We start from the raw sequence: 17,661 nt of genomic DNA, 5'->3' as shown, positions 1-17,661 counted from the left end.
TTAGTTTCACATATTCCTGTTTGTTTAAATTTGCTTTTGTTTCGTTTTCCATTAGTCAAATACCCAAATATGTAGGTTTTAGTTGTCTATACCCAAGCAACTTAACTAAAAGAGAAATATCTGAGAAATTCCCACAAATTGATGCAAAATGCTCAGAAAGTAGAGTGATGTCATACGTGGAGGACTTATGTATGATATGTGAAGTTCAGTAAATATCATACATGATTTCAAACTATATTATATAGTAATCAGAACAATATGGTATTGAAAAATGATGTAAAAATATATAAAATAAAATTTAAAAAAAACAGGGAAAAAAACAATATGGTATTGTCATGAAAACACAGATTAATGGAACAGGTGATAGCCTAGAGAAATAATATGCATAGATCATTTAATTTATGGCAAAGGGGACAAGAATGTACAACCTGGAAAGTACAGTATATTTAATAAATGGTCCTGGGAAAACTCTATAGCCATAGGCAAAAAAAAAAACTGGGGCCTCCCCAGTGGCGCAGTGGTTGAGCGCTGGGTTGCGAAGCTGCCTGCGGCCTCTGCAGCCCTGGTTCCATCCCTGGCTGCTCCCCGGCCACCCAGAGGAGGGTCCCACGTGGCACGCAGACCTCTCCTTCTGCCTGCTGCTCCCCTCAGCAGTGTACTTCGGTCCTTCTGCCTGCTCTGCTCCCCGCTCTGGCTCTGGTGAATTCTCTCTCCCTCCCGCGCTTCTGACTGTACCCAGTGCTTGTATAAACAAACAAACAAAAAAAAAAGAAAGAAACTGGACCACTCTTATACTATAAACAAAAATTAGCTCAAAATGAATTAAAGACTTGAATGTAAGACCTGGAACTATAAGAATTCTAGATGCAAACAGGTTTTCATCTATGGTGTGTGATTTTTTTTTTTTTTTTTTTTGAGCTGATTCCAAAAGCAAAGACAAAAAATATTTAAACAAGTGGTACTAAACTAAAATACTTCTGCACGGCAAAGGAGGCTATCAACAAAATGAAAAGGCAACTTTAAGGAATGGTAGAAAACATTTGAAAATCACATATCTAATAAAGAGTTACTATCTAAAATATATAAAGACTTCATATAACTAAATAAAAAATATTCTTCTAAGAAATGGGCAAAGGTTCTGAACAGACATTTTCTCAGAGAATACAAATGGCCAACAGATACATGAAAAGATGTTCAATATCATTAATCACCAGTGAGATGCGCTCCACATTTGTTAGAATGTTTTAAAAAAAAAATAAGGAATAATGCTGGCAAGATTGTGGGAAAAGGCAAGTCTTGTGCACTGCTGGTAGCAATGTGAATTGGTATAGCCACTATGGAAAATGGAATGGAGGTTCCTCAAAAAATTAAGAAATGCCATATGATTCAACTGTTGCACTTCTGATTATTTATCTGAATATATAATGCTAACTTGAAAAGATAAATGCACTCCCATGTTCATAGCAGCATTATTTACAGTTGCCAAGGTGCAGTGACCATTTTTATCACAGCATGATAAAAATGTTGTGGTGTGCAGTCACATGTTGCTTAACCACAGGGAAACATTCTGAGAAATGCATCATTAGGGATTTCTTACTTTGTGCAAACATCATAGAGTATACTCACAGACCTGAATGGAGTAGCCTCTACACACCTAGGCTGTAGCATTTATATTGGGACTGCTTTTGTAAATGCAGTCCTTCGTTGAGTGAAATGTCATTAAGTGTCATCAGCCACAAAAAGAAGGAAATCTGGCTTTTTGGAACAATATGGAGGGATTTATGCTAAGTGAAGTAAGTCAAAGATAAATACTCTATGATCTTCCTTATGTGCAAATCTTTAAAAAAAAAAAAGAAATCACTAAGCTGCTAGGTACAGAGTTGGGTAAGGCAGCATGAGTTAAGAGAGTCAAAGTAGGGCCTCCCCGGTGGCGCAGCGGTTGAGCGCTGGGTTGCGAAGCTGCCCGCAGCCTCTGCAGCGCCGGTTCGTTCCCCGGCTGCTCCCCAGCCACCGGAGGAGGGTCCCACATGGCGCGCAGACCTCTCCTGCCGCCCGCTGCTCCCCTCAGCAGTGTACTTCGGTCCTTCTGCCTGCTCTGCTCCCCGCTCTGGCTCTGGTGAATTCTCTCACCCTCCCGCGCTTCTGACTGTACCCAGTGCATGTGTAAACAGAACAAACAAATAAATAAATAAACATGCCTCTATTAAAAAAAAAAGAGAGTCAAAGTACAGCCCTGGTTATGAAAAAAAAAAAAAACAAAAGTCATGGGAATGTAACACTTATGCAGCATGGTATGACTGGTTATTAATACTGTAAGAGTAAGTATATAAGAAAGAATTTATTATCAAGTTATGAAGCTGTTTCTACTGTGTGAAAATAGAGCAATAGTCTCAGGAGCTGTTGGGGTTTTAACTGTCCATAGTAGGTGGCCTGAAACTGTAGTGCCCATTGAACTTCTCTCCTTACACGTTACCTTTCCATGCTGCTGGGCAAAATCATGTTGTTACTAAATATGCTACTTTGTCTTACCCTGTACTAGTTTTCTGCTTCAAATGTTTTAAATTGAGCCGCCAGAAGTACCAAGTAGTTAGGACTGTCATTGAACTGAGACTTAAAAGGAATTTAAAATGCACACACCCTATGATCCAAGGAGGCTGCTAAATACAAACATGTTTCTTGAAAGCATTCTTTGCAGTAGCAGCGGTGACATCAGTAACAAAACTAAAGAAATAAATGTACACCAGTTGGAAATGACTTAAATTATGGTACACGGAAGTAGTGTATATAGCTGCTGTCAGATTCCTGATTTATAGCTTTGTATTGTACAAGTCATTTAACCTCTTTGCCTCAGTTTGCTTCTCTAAAATGAGAGTGAGCAAGGGTATTGGGAACAGTAAATGAGTTTTTACTATAAAGCCTAACAAAACAAATGGAAGACTGCATAGATAGTAATGTTTTTCCACACTTACATGTATTCTTTCAACAGCAGAGTAATTATGTGGGGTGTCTAAGTAAGCCTTTCACCAATACCCTGTAGTTTAAGTTTCTAGGTAAGAAAAGCAGCAATTCTTCTATCCTCCATTAACAATGTAATAGCCATTTAGAACTTGGGAAAAAGAAGCCTTTAACATTAAGATTTAACCTAATCACCTTAATTTTTATTTAGCTGATAGTTATGTCACTAGTTGACTGATCTCATTTTTTAATATACATAGCCCTTTAATAATAAGGATCAGAAGATAAAGACAGTATGTCCGCCTTCAGGGGTTTTGATGATAAAATGTATCTTTCTTAACCTCTCCTTAGGCCAAAATTTTATCTATGCCTTTGCATTTTAATCCTTCATTTGTAAATCTGTTAGAACTGATTTTGGTATTCCTGAGAAAATATTAACATAAAGTTGTTTTCAATATGTGTGGATTTTTTCAGTTACATTGAATCGCCTTAAAACAGGGTATGAATTTCAAAGGGTGATAAATGTCATTAGACAATTTAGTGCATACCTTCATTCTTTTGAATTGGTCAAAAATATCTTGCATTATAATTTCTAGGGTTCTTTACTCTTAAATCGATGTGGAATATTTACTTTGGTTTATAATTCATAATTAGGGGGGAATATCTGTATTTCTTCCTCCCACTTCCTTTTCATTCTTTTATTTCTGTCTTCTGTTGTTCACTTTCCTTTCCTTTCTGAACTCCTCTCTTTCCTCTCCTATAGGCACTGATGTTCTTTACATTGGCCCTCTGAAAGGTGAGCCTTACCACAATTAAAAACAAAAAGTGTTGGTCTGTCTGCTTCAACTATATCCTTAATTTCTAATTCTCTTGAACTGATTTTCACACACCCCCCCGAGTTTCCTACTTATATTCTTTCGCCTTGCTATTACGTGTTCTAATATTTCACAAGTAGTGTTAATGTCATGTATTTTCAAGACAAGGTCAAGTAATGTACTAAGTTTTTCTTCCAGATTGAAGCTTATATTTCACAGTGTGCTTTATATCATAATAGCTTGTATTATTGGAAATTAATATTCTGTACCACATACTTACTTCCTGTTTTCTTTGTTATTTATTAGGAAGTATATATTCAAGCCCAGGACTTTATAGTAAAACAATGACCCCCACGTATGATGCTCACGATGGAAGCCCCTTGTCACCGACTTCTGCTTGGTTCGGTGACAGTGCTTTGTCAGAAGGCAATCCTGGTATACTTGCTGTCAGTCAGCCAATCACATCACCAGAAATCTTGGCAAAAATGTTCAAGCCTCAAGCTCTTCTGGACAAAGCAAAAATCAATCAAGGGTATGTTTTAAAATGAAGACACAATGGAAGAATGTCTCTATCCAACCAGAGATAGAAATGTTATTTAATCTGTCTTGTTTTGCTCCACTGCTCTTGTTAATATGTCCAGGTGGCTTGATTCCTCAAGATCTCTGATGGAACAGGATGTGAAAGAAAATGAGGCCTTGCTGCTCCGATTCAAGTATTACAGCTTTTTTGATTTGAATCCAAAGGTACCTAGGGTTTAGAGGGGTTGCTTTTTTTCCTTTTTGTTTTATTCATTTGGATGTTTGTTTTTTGATTGTTGGCTGGGAATCATTTATATAGAGCAAGTGTTGAATACTATTAAAAATCCAAAGCTTTAGACAAAGAGACCTGTAATTTAACTAAGTCTGTTGTTTTAGTAGGTTGGAAATATAGCTAAACATTTTTCTGGTTTTTGTTAAGATAACTAAATATTTTGTTGATTTGTACTTTAAAGTTACAATATTTCGTACTGTATAATTAGCAAAAGTTAGATTGGGTGTTTTGATTTACACTTTTCAACTGTACTTCATGCCAAGGAAGTGTTTTCGAAAGATCTTTTTAATTTCAGATTTCAAAAGGTACTGCTTCAAAAAAATTGTTTTAAGACTAATTCTTCTAGTCACTAGTAAAAAACATATTAACAGTCTTTGGCTATCAAATGATTGGCATCATCTGAGCTACTGAAGTATTTTGCATTTCTGATAAGATTTAAATTCATTATAAAAACCTGGAATATTTGCCCAGAAAACACATGGCACGGGCATTTGGATCTTTTGCTTCCCTATCGTCCTTGAAAGAGAGAAAAACACGTCTTAACTTTCGTCTCATTCAAGTCTAAATTTTAGTCTAGATTTTAATGTATGTAGTTATTATCTGTTGAGATAATTATAATAGTAAAATGTGTATAATAGAAATATAAAAATTTGAATTCCTTTTCAGGCCATATCATACCTAATTTTAGTAACATCAAAGCTGCTTTGGGTAACATAACTTTGTAGGGGTAGTGAGGTGCTATGTATTTTGTCAGTATTCTAAGATGGTGTTGCTGGGACATTACTGCTGATTTTTTAGTAAATAACTGAATGGATAATTCATATACCCTCTGTTTTGGATTCTTAATTACATTTCCAGGGACCTCACTCACTCTCTCTGGGTGTGCATTTCCACTGTGAGCAAGATGTTCCTTCAAATACTTAATTTACACTGATTGACATTAGTACCACAAGTTGCAAAAAAAAAAATACTGAAAAACAGTCAAGTATGCCTTAATGTCTTCCAGTTATTTAGTCCTTTTGTTAAGGACTATAACATATTTGTGTGTATGTGTATCTACATTATATAATATATAGCATATATATATCGTATATATTATTTACATTATGTGTTACATAAAATATTATATATATAGAAAATGGTTATTTTCCTGGAAAAATATCATATGGAACCTATTTTTGATATGCTCTTGGCATGTTTTGATGTTATTTTAAATGGAAAGTTAAATGTGGGTATAGATAGGTATATCTAACCCTATAGGTATCTTTCTTCTTATTTGATGTGAATAAAAATCGCAGAAAAAGATTATATATTTTCAAGCATTTTAATTAACAAAATGTCTCTTACCTGCAGTATGATGCAATCAGAATCAATCAGCTGTATGAGCAGGCCAAATGGGCTATTCTCCTAGAAGAAATTGAATGTACTGAAGAAGAAATGATGATGTTTGCAGCCTTGCAGGTAATGGAGAGTATTGGTAACTGGGACTTTTGGGAGGAAAGTTTGGGGGATTATTTTTAAACAGTAAAGTGGTAAAGTGACTCCAGTATCATTTTGATACATTCACTTTATGCCATGTAGAAAGTAAAGACATTTAAGAAGGCATTTTTTCTACCTTAACTAAGAGTTTAATGGTAAATTTTCTGTATTCTATAGGAGAAGAATTACCCTTTCATCCCCAGATGTATGTTAGCTTACACCTGCCCAGTTTTTCCTGGGAAATCTATATTAAACATAAATAACTGGGGATGATAACATTTGTAAACTGGTCTGTAGCAGAAATACCCTTTTAAGATGATAAAATTTTAAGAGACTAGTGAAATTCAACAAATTTTTAGAATACTGATTTTTTAAAAAGATTTATGTATGCATACAAGAACTGGGGTACATGCCAGAGGTGTGGGGGGATGAGGGGATTCACCAGAGACAGAGTGGGGAACAGAACAGGCAGATTGACTGAAATATGCTGCTGAGGAGAGCAGCGGGTGAGTCAGGAGAGATCTGCTGCGCATGTGGGCAGCAACCTGGCCAGGGATCGAACTCATGCTGCGGATAGCTTCATAGGTTGAGTCTTAACCCCTTGCGCCACCAGGGAAGCTCTAGAATACTAATTTTTAAGATGTTAGGTAGCTGATGTTTTTTCTTAGATTAAATCAAGTGTTTTTCCCTATGTGGTTCTTACACAGAAGGAAAATATAACTTCGTAATTATAGTGGGCTTATTAAAATTTTGTCTGCTTTATTATTACCACCCACTCTGGTAAAGTAGCTTTAGGGTGGCACCTACACATCAGCTTTCTTAGAGACACTGAGGTCTGATGACCACTAAGATTAGTCTTTCTTACATTTCAGATAGTTAAGTGAGGTTTTATTAGTGTTCTCCAGATATGGTGCTATTCTCGTTTCACCTCAAGTCCTCATAAAGTTGATGTTTTTTAAATAACAAAAGTACAAGAAACAAAGTTGACATTTTGTTATGAAAAGCTTTCACTATAAAAATTTCGTTTTCCTCAGAACATAAATAATCGTCCAAATTCTTTTAAGCACCCAGAGAAGTTTTACATTAGTACTCAAAAGTACTTTAGAGAAGGAAGAACAGCTAATTTCTTAGTTTGCATGATGAAAGAAGGGAATTGAAACAAAGTTCAGACAAGGAAAATCATTGATGACAGATGAGTTAATACATTTTCTACAGACTTGCTTAATCAACTAGTAAGAATCTTTTATTATGTTTCTAGATGATTCACACTATTTGAAGAAATTCTTGAATTCATCCTGGAAGCAGTTATTTTTTAAAAATCCCTTACTTGGTTATGACTTTGTATCTTTCTCACTTAGAATGGAGCTAATACTTTTCTAGTGAAGGTTTTGCCAACAATGGAATAAGGCATGTAAAAAGCATATATGGAAAAGCCACAGATATCATTGGATAGTAACATTTTTTTTTAAAATCCAATAAATACAGTACTTGGCAAAAAATCGGTGCTCAGAAAGTATTTTTTTAGTAAGTGTATACACAGTTGTACCTTCACAGAAATGGGATTGTTCTGCAGCTTGCTCCTGTCCTCAGGCATCGTACAGCAGATACTCTATAGTGCAGAAGAAACACTTTAGAAACTAGATTTAATTAGAGCATTTTGTTGTTGTTTTTTTTTTTAAACTTGCTTCCTTCTTGAGGGACCTATTTTTTTTTATTATTTATTTATACAAGCACTGGGTACAGTCAGAAGCGCGGGAGGGTGAGAGAATTCACCAGAGCCAGAGTGGGGAGCAGAGCAGGCAGAAGGACCGAAGTACACTGCTGAGGGGAGCAGCGGGCGGCAGGAGAGGTCTGCGCACCATGTGGGACCCTCCTCCGGTGGCCGGGGAGCAGCCGGGGATCGAACCGGCGCCGCAGAGGCTGCGGGCAGTTTTGCAAACCAGTGCTCAACCGCTGCGCCACCGGGGAGGCCCAATGAGAGCATTTTGGTCTACACATCATTTGTAGAAGCCTTCCCAGAGCCTAACCCAAGGGCTCCAGGGAGCCATTCCTTATCAGAAATGGGGAACTTTGAAAGTTTGGCAGAGATGCTTAGTATTTTTTTATTGCATAGTCTTTACTTGGGGATTCTGGTTCCTTGAGTAAAATATATCTACAATAGTAAAGAGAGACAAAATAATTGAAAGAAACTGTGGATAAAAAAGATAATAAGTTATGGATAACAAGTGAAGTAGATGAGTATGTAACAGCACTGTTTTTAAAACATTTAGATCCAAATATGTACTCTGACATTTAACAGATAGCTCGTGCTTGGTATGTTATGACCAAGCCTATTCATAGGTAGGGTTTCTTAAGTATCACCTAAAAGGCACTTAATAAAATTGCACATTCCAGGGTAAACCTAAAAACCTTCTTAATCAGCTATCCACATGATTCTCAGTATACTTTGACATTCGAGGCCACTGCCTTGAAGCCCTCAGCCCACTTTCCATTATTTGTGAGCAGAGAAGTTTCTACCAGTATAAAGATCTCATTTCAGCACAAATCAAAGAACAGCTGGAGACTATATACCTTAGGACTATTCATGCCTAATTCATGAACTCTTTGATAATGGACCTGTGAATAGAGGTGGTGTATTCAATGAGTGAATATTTTAGAAATTTGAAGTGCTGTTTCATTTGAAGTGCTGTTTCTGTATGGTTTAGCCTCAAGGTGTAATATTTGCTCTAAGCCACTTAACTGTATTTAAAATTATGACTCATTACTTTATACCCAAAGATTTTTCTATCTACATAGGGGTACGTATTTATATTACATGCATGTAGGTATATTGGAGTGTCTGTGTGTGTATATTCACACACAAGTGTAATCCTAGTCATTCTTAAATAACTAAAAATAAACAATAATAAACATCTAAATAAACATCTAAATAAATAATAATAAACATCTAAATAAATAAATAATAAATAATAAACATCTAAATAAATAAACATCTAAATAAACATCTCTATTGTTGTCAACACAGAATTGAGTGTAAGTGGATCTTTAGTTTTCACTGTAACAGTGATAACGAATTTCTTCCTTCTGGGCAGTTTTAGTAATACAAGGTAATAAATGTTAATCCATTTCTACAAAAGACATTTATATTTTGTTCAGTCACTCAGTATGCACTGGTGTAAGATCCAGTTATAGACACAGGGAATAATGCATCAAAAATAACTGCTCATGTGGAGCTTAATGGTCAGTGTCTTAACTTTTAATTCTTACAGCTTCCCAACCTATGAGCTCATCCACAGACCCTACTTTCAAATAATTTTTTTTTAAAGATTTATTTATTCATGCATACAAGAACTGGGGTACAGGCCAGATGCGCAGGAGGGTGAGTGGATTCACCAGAGACAGAGTGGGGAACAGAACAGGCAGACCGACTGAAATACACTGCTGAGGGGAGCAGTGGGCGAGATAGGAAAGGTCTGCCTCACCATATGGGATTCTCGCTGGCTGGGCCGGCCGGGAATCGAACCCGCGCTGCAGAGGCTGTGGACAGCTTCACCGTGCTGCGCTCAACCACCTGTGCCGCCAGGTGGTTATTACTTTCGCATAATTATTTACCAGCATGTTTAGGACATTGATTTTAGGTCCTTTATTTCTATTATCTTTTCAAATTAAGTAATGAAAAAGCATTCAATATAGATGCAGATAGTCTCGTTTCAAAATTTTATAGTTAGAACAGTCATTTAAGTAAACTGTTTTTGGTTTCAGTATCATATCAATAAACTATCAATTATGACATCAGAGAATCATTTGAACAACAGTGACAAAGAAGTTGATGAAGTTGATGCTGCCCTTTCAGATTTGGAGATTACTTTGGAAGGGGGTAAAACATCAACAATTTTGGTAGGTGAATCTTTTTATCAACTAATTTAGATTGAATTGATACTTGCCTTTTTGTGGATTTGGGTTCTCCTGAAGTATTCGGGGGATATAGATAAATATTTAATGCTTTAGAGAATTCAAGTATAATTTTTTCCAGAGAAAAAATTTAAATTAACATAGTTTCTAGTGCTAGCCAAGATAGTAAAGCTCTTCTACCCCTACTCTGCACATTCTCTTACTAGTAATGGAAGGAAAAGCCATTTCTATAGACAGTAGAATCTATTTAATCATCTTCAAATTTGAACTGTCACTAAAAGTGGAGAAAAATAGATCTCAGGAAAAAATGGTAATGTTAAATTTGGTTTTAAAGCTTAGGAATTAGTTATTATAGAAGAAAGACCTCAGGGATGTTATGACTTACAAAATTTTCATCTGTAGCTACAATATTAGCTTTATTAGAATCTACAGTATATTTTGTGAGTTGTAGAAGTTGTACTTTTGGCCAAATTTTATATTACCTTTCTATGCCATTTAAAAACGCCTTTATACTATAGGATCATATACTATGATTGTGTGTTTAAAATCTGCTTTTAAATTTTGTTTATGAAATAATCTAGTTCTTGATATCGGTGGCAAAGTTTCAATTTTCAAGAAAAATAAAAACGTGATTTAATTCTTACCCTAGGGTGACATCACTTCCATCCCTGAACTTGCTGACTATATTAAAGTTTTCAAGTAAGTACAAAAAAAGGGAGGGATTCCAAATATTAATGGATAAGTGTCAGTTTCAGCATTATGATAATTGAACTTAAGTTTCACTGGCAAATGCATCTGTTTACAAGTCAGATGAATATCAAATTATGAGGGAAAATAAACATCTCTCACAGTGCTCATTAATGTGTTTTATCTGATAAACTTAAGGGAGGAAAAAAAAGGTTGTGTAACCTAGATTGCATCATGTAGATTCTGAAATATACAGTGTGTCTTGGTATAAAGCCTCAGGGAGAAGGCAGTACAGAATGAACTGTTACTGCCAATGATCATTTCCTTGTGTGGGACTCATACGCTATTGAGTTCTATTCATTCATTCATGGAACATTTTATAATAAAGTTCCAGTGTGCATTATGTAGACTTTTAAACAATCTAGTCAGATTCACAGAATCATGAGAGCTAGGAGTTAAGGCCAAGAGGGGAAAAAGGAAAGGTGATGTGGAATATGATACTACAGCCATTATGGGGTAGCGACACAGAATTACTGTAGGTAAGCATATAGAGCTCAGCATGTGTAACCACTCTGAGATAAGGGCATGATTCAGATGCTGCTGCTGACCCCCCGCTTGCCCCTTGACACATCTCTCTCTTCTGTATTACCTTTCCTTACCCATTCTCCCTCATGACTGCTCTGTCTTCTTCACGTTTACATTGGAGTGGCAAGGTTAAGTCACCATTGAAATGCATCCCTGAGAGAGACGAGCACCTCCCTCCCTCGAGTCATGCCAGGTAAACTTGCATGTTCAGAGAGGCGCTAAAGACAAGATAATTATGAGACATAGGGACCTTCAGGTTATTCACATTCATTTCACTTTGCCATGCGCCCTGCTAGTGACAGAGGTAACTGCAGCTGACAGAAATACTGGAGTGTTGAACCCGACTGCCTTTCCCCTCTATCCACTCACTACTTTTAGATCTTTCTCAGTAGACTGAAAAGGAAGGGGCAAATCCAGTAACAGCAACATGAGTAGAACATACTGGCTGAAAGGTACTAAAGTCAGCATTTGTAAAACTCGGCCTCAGGCTTTTAACATCGTGAAACTTTGCTGCTAAAACATAGCACTGATAGTTACTCAAGTGGTTTCTTCCCTAAATTCTATTTGACATACAGGCCAAAAAAGCTGACTCTAAAAGGTTACAAGCAGTATTGGTGCACTTTTAAAGATACATCTATTTCTTGCTATAAGAGCAAAGAAGAATCCAGTGGCACACCTGCTCATCAGATGAACCTAAGAGGTAAGGAAATCCTTAGAACTACCCACTGTTGGGGAAGGGGAGCGGAGAGGTTTTCAGCAGTTTTGCTCCTTTTTTATGTAGACATAGGAGTTTGCACACAAGTTTTATGTGTGAAGATTCCTCCTATGTTTTAAATGTGTGTGTGTGTATATATATATTTTCTTAGTTCTTACCAGTTTTGAGTATTCAATTTCACATGAATATTTTGTTGTAATAACCTCTTTGCGCATTCCTTACTTGAAGTGTGTGATTTTGCTCTTCTCACTTGGTAAGTAAATTTATGGTATCTCTCTCCTGATCTTCTGCATTAATTAGGACATTTGAGTTTTCATTACTGTACAGGAGCTGCCTGTCTGTTTCAGATTCTGCTTTGTTCTTATCTACGCTGTACTTCTCTTCCCACTCTTTGCCGGTTTCTCTCTTCCTTGTCACCATCCTACTCATCTTCTTGACCTTCACTGATGATAAGCTGGCCCCCCTCAGTGTCCCCAGTCTTAGTTTTCCAGCTTACCAACAGGGTAGTTGGTACTTGCAGCGTTTGGTCAAATTCCACCCCTTCCCCAACATCTTTTTCCCTAAACATTTTTGTCTTCTTTATCACTCTGCTTTGGGGCAGCCTCAGGGTACACTACTTACTGCTCTTAGGCTTCTCCTACCTGATGACCTGAACCTCATTGTTTCCTCATCTCGAATCCAAAGCTGTCTTAGAACCAGGGTATTTGAACACACATGGCTGGACACATTTGCTCTCCGTTTTGGTGTCCGTGGTAGGCTTGCTTCCTGTCCTGTATTAGCCTGGCTGAGGACTCTGAGCTATTGGCTTTGTTCTCTTTTTTCTTCTTGGGTTTATGGAGCTACAGCTACATTTCCTATTTTGGTGATTTCTTCTATTCCTTCTTCAGACTACCCCTTCATCACTTTCATCTGATTGATGCACTGGTCAGGTGGTAAAAGAATTTCCTCTCCAGGTTGGTCTGATTCTTCTGCAGCTGGAGGATGTGCTGCTGCCTTTTGCTGTGATTTAACTTTAACTGCTTTAACTTTAACTGACCTTAGATTGTGGATGTGCCTCTTAACAGTGTCCAAACTTGTTATTTGTGACACTGTTCACAAAACCTCCTGGCTCACTTCCAGTTTGCCAGGGATTTCCTGGACTGCACTAGGAAGCTGCAGCCCTGAGAACGCTCTTACACAGTTCTCCCAGGGTTCTTGCCACCCGGCATGCGTGGTGGGAGATGCAGTAGGTTGGGGCCTTGCCACTCCAGAGGCTCCTTTTACTGTGCCTTCCCTTACAGTAGAGGCTAGAAAACAAAAATTCATTTTCTAGACTCATTTCCAATGAGATTTAGATTCTAATCAGATGTATTTCATATAAGATTTGAATTTCTAACTGAGTTAAGGGATAGAGAGCAGAATTGAGAAAGGCATGAAGTACTTCTGGACTCTGAGCTAGCTGCAAGTGGAGGTGGCCTGGTGTCCCAGCTTCCTGGGTGTAGCAAATGTTACACCTCCCTTGGCAGGCTGGTTCTGAAGGTAGCATTCAGGGAGTTATTTATCTTTTTTAAAGATGTATTTTTCCATATAGAAATGGGGGGGGGGGTGAGAGGATTCACCAGAGACAGCGTGGGGAACATAACAGGTAGGCTGAAATACACTGCTGAGGGGAGCAGCGGGCGAGACAGGAGAGGTCTGCTTCACCGTGTGGGTTTCTCCCTGGCTGGGCGGGGATCAGACTGGTGCTGCAGAGGCTTTGGATTGCTTCATAGTGCGGTGCTTAATCCCTTGCGCCACCAGCGAGGCCCCAGGGAGTTATTTCTATCTGTCCGTCTCTGTTGGGTTATGTTTTACATGTATATTTATTGTTATTAGTAAAGGAGTATGCCTTTGTAACTAAAAATAATCATATTTGGGCAAAAGAATCAAAGATGAAGGCCTCTGACTCAAAAATCATTCCCAAAATAATTTCACATATCACTTAAAATACAGAGGTTCTTTTGATGGACCTGTATTCTTAATTTTTCTTATTAAATTGTATTTCAGCAAAATCCAAATCTACCCTATCTCTCGTCTAACAGTAGACATCTGAACTGTTGCTTTATAGACAAATTGTAAAAAAGGGAAAACATCTGTTTTATGCAGAGGATTGTTATGCCCATCTGTTTGATTTCTATAGTTTTCATGTAAGTTTTAATAATGACTTAGGGAAAAAGGCACTGAGCCTGAGTTTAATTTGGGAGCGGGGGGATTCTACCATTATCCGTAGACTCTGATAAAGCTTTCCTGCTTCTCTCTTAAGCTGCCCAGATAACCAACTTTTAATTTAGATACTAGATCTGTATTCTGCTCCTTTTCCTCTCTTTTCCATTTACATCCTTAACCTTCCTCTTATATAACTGAAAAATCTTGTCCTGGTGTGGAGAACAGCTTAGGTGTTCTCATCCCACCCTTTGCAAAGGAGTAAACCTTCCCAGCATATCGTACTGATAAACGTAACACTGACCAAAGAATTAAATTTTGTAAGCCCCATGCTTTTGGAAGATAACCCTTGGTTTTTCCCTTTGACATATACACATGTGGACTAGATGCTCTTTAAGACCCTTAGAGAGCTAAAACACAAAGTTCTAAAAAGAAAAAAAAAATCAGTCTAGCAGATACTAAAAGCATGGGCATGAAGAAATTATAGCCTCATCCCTCAAGATGTTTAGATTATGGGGTGATAAACAGTTGCAATTTAGACAATTTACTTTTTAAAATACTATTTATTAACAGTCAAAAAAGCAAGGGAAAGGTGCTTTACCAGTCTTCAGTGATGGCAGAGAGAATTAAGAGGCTCCATGGTGAAAATAACATCAGAATTGAGATCTGAAAGAGAAAAATAGAAATCTTCATGGAAGGAGGAGAGTTGGTGAGAGTGTCTCTCAGGCAGAGACTGATTTGCAAAAATGTTGGAGAAAATGATCAGCAACCACAGGGGAGTAAGAGGAGGACAGTGTGGGGGTTGTGCTGCTACAACTTAGTGTTTAAGGGGGCAAGACGAATACAGCTGTTGCATCTTACTCCTGTCAACAGATAAGAACAGAAGAGAATGGCAGGAATTAGAGGATTAAAATTTTAAGGAGTTTATTTTTTTAAACTGGTAGCAGTGGTGCACCACTGAAAGATGATTTTTTAAAAGAATTATTTATGCATACAAGAACTGGGGTACAGGCCAGAGGTGTGGGGGGTGAGAGGATTCACCAGAGATAGAGTGGGAAACAAAACAGGCAGATTGACTGAAATACACTGCTGAGGGGAACAGTGGGCAAGACAGGAGAGGTCTGCTGCACCATGTGGGCACATCCCTGGCCGGGGAATCAAACTCATGCTGCAGAGGCTGCAGAGAGCTTCATAGGTTGCGTCTTAACCCCTTGCACCACCAGGGTGGCCCCCACTTAAAGATTATTAATGTGAAAACAAAAGATCCATTTTTATACTAGAGGAGTCATGTTAGAGCAGTAATAGTGATCCAAACTACGTGTAAGTATGGATGGAGAAGAGGGTGGGAATACAGTAGATACTGAGGCAGTTCAATCAAAAGACTGGGTATTGGTTTGGGAGAGCCTAAAGGGAAGGGACTTGTTTCTGGCTTATGCAGTTGGGTGGATAAAGGGATACTGATAATGGAATATGGAAGAACTGGGTTTGGGGAAAATATGCTTGATTTTGGATATTTATTTTTTTAAAGATTTATTTTTATTGATTTATGCATACAAGAACTGGGATATAGGCCAGAGGTGCAGGGAGTGTGAGCGGATGCACCAGAGACACAGTGGGGAGCAGAACAGGCAAATCTACTGAAATACACTGCTAAAGGGAACAGTGGATGAGAATGAGAGGTCGGCTGTGCCATGTGGATTAGCTCTTTGGCTGGGGATTGAACTCATGTTGCAGTAGCTGGTGATAGCTTGATAGTACTGAGATTTAAACCGCTTGCGCCACCAGAGATACCCAGTTTTAGATATTTTGAAATTGAGGTGTCTGTGGCATAGCTACTTGGAGATTACCTATAGTCCATTGGATCATAGGAAAGCTTTCTGTTACAGATACTAATCTGGTAACAGCATTAGTACAAACTATATAATAAGAGAATGCTAAGGATAGGATATGCATTTTAAGAGACAAGCAGATTAAAGGAAACGGATCTTGCAAAGGAAACAATAAAAATATGTGTAGGAAGATCATGGAAATGAATTATGATGGAAGCTAAGGTAAAAGTTGTTTAAAAAAGACAACAGCAGCAGAGGCTACAAAAAGGTAAGCATTTAGCCACATGGAGATGGTTAATGGGCATCTGCACCCCTATGTTTATAGCAGCACTATTTACAATAGCTAAGCTTTGGAAACAACCCAAATGCCCAAAAATAGATGACTGGATCAAGAAGATGTGGTACATATACACCATGGAATATTACTCAGCATTCAAAAAAGATAAACACATGCAATTTGCAGCAACATGGATGGAGCTGGATGGGATTATGCTCAGCGAAATAAGCCAGAAAGAAAAAGAAAAATACTGGATGGTCTCACTCATAGCAGGAATCTAGAAAACTTAAATAAGGGACCAGGAAAATGAATAACTAAGAAAGTGAAAGTCAAGGTCAACGAAAAACTATGAACCAGAGACACTCTATGGGGGGTGGGGGGCGGGAGGGGAGAGATTGGAGTCAAAATAAGGGGGTTGCAATTGTATGGGGAATATAAAAATAAAATTTATTTAAAAAAAAACCCAAATTGAGCAGATTTCAGCATTTTGAGTGTGGGAGCCAAAGTACACTCATTGGGAAGAAACAAAGCTTTTTTTTTGTGTGTGGGACCCTTGCCGGCTGCTGGGGAATCGAACTGGAGCTGCAGAGGCTGCAGGCAGCCTCACAACCCAGCGCTCAACCGCTGCGCCACCAGGGGGGGCCCAGAACAAAGAGCTTTTTAATGAACCTTACCTATAACAGGAGTAGAAAACAGATCGAGGTATAAAGTGGAGGAGAGAGACATTTTGTGGTTTAAGAGGGCAGATACTCAGGGAACCTTGTTACATGCTGATGGAAATGTCATGGTAGAAAGGCATCTCTGTGGTGGAGCTAGGTGGAAAACGCATTCCATGTGGATAGAGAGCCATGAGCTGTAGGACAGCTGCCTCTTCTGCCAGGTGAGCATGAGGGCAGTAGCTTTATCTGGTATGGTGGCAGGAAGCTGGGAACTTCACTTCTGATAGCTTTCATGAGAGGTGAGGTTTTCCATGAGAGTGAGTGGCCATAGGAGATCTGAAGATTTGAAATAAACAAGGTTGAGAATGTCTATAAATGAAGAATTGCTAAGTGTCAAGGACCCTGTTGAGGTTGGGATCCCTGGGTTTCTAGTGGAACCGGTCTGCTCCGTTGGTGACTTTTTTTCCTTCCCTCTTAAAGTGCTCAGCAGCCCAAACACAGCGCGCAGTAGCGCAGTATAACTGGTTGAGTGAGGATTTAGGTTTTGCTGAGTGTGTATAATGAAAAGACCTTGAGTCTAGGGAGTTGGAGATAACATCTGGTGAATGGGGTCTAGTCTGGACTGGGGAGAAGGAAGAGGTGAAAACAAGTTGCTGATTTTGAGAAAATTGAGGGGTTACAGGGATAGGCTCTCAAAGAGTTTGAACAGAATTAGGATTGAAGAGTGATCAAAATGCGCTATTGCATTTAACATTT

At 38.2% G+C, this 17,661-nt stretch overlaps 1 protein-coding gene across 7 annotated transcripts in view; it reads left to right on the top strand.

Annotated features, from left to right (window-relative positions):
* The window catches only part of FERMT2 (FERM domain containing kindlin 2), a gene marked incomplete at both ends in the record, with an annotated part of 76,890 nt that overhangs the window by 53,461 nt on the left and 5,768 nt on the right, over positions 1-17,661 (top strand). For 4 of the 7 annotated variants that reach the window (XM_084239940.1, XM_084239939.1, XM_084239937.1 and 1 more), the window contains 6 exons: positions 4,077-4,302; positions 4,412-4,514; positions 5,935-6,042; positions 9,823-9,957; positions 10,622-10,671; positions 11,820-11,944. In XM_084239940.1, coding sequence (XP_084096066.1) covers positions 4,077-4,302; positions 4,412-4,514; positions 5,935-6,042; positions 9,823-9,957; positions 10,622-10,671; positions 11,820-11,944 — 747 coding nt within the window. Of the gene's footprint in view, positions 1-3,718; positions 3,752-4,055; positions 4,303-4,411; positions 4,515-5,934; positions 6,043-9,822; positions 9,958-10,621; positions 10,672-11,819; positions 11,945-17,661 lie in introns of all 7 variants that reach the window. The other 3 variants (XM_084239935.1, XM_084239934.1, XM_084239938.1) reach the window with 2 other exon arrangements.

The sequence above is a fragment of the Talpa europaea genome (genome assembly GCF_964194135.1).
Source record: "Talpa europaea genome assembly, chromosome: 8".
In the NCBI taxonomy this organism is placed as follows: Eukaryota; Metazoa; Chordata; class Mammalia; order Eulipotyphla; family Talpidae; genus Talpa; species Talpa europaea.
Note: the sequence above shows the minus strand (reverse complement) of the source record. Positions and strands in the feature narration are given on the sequence as shown.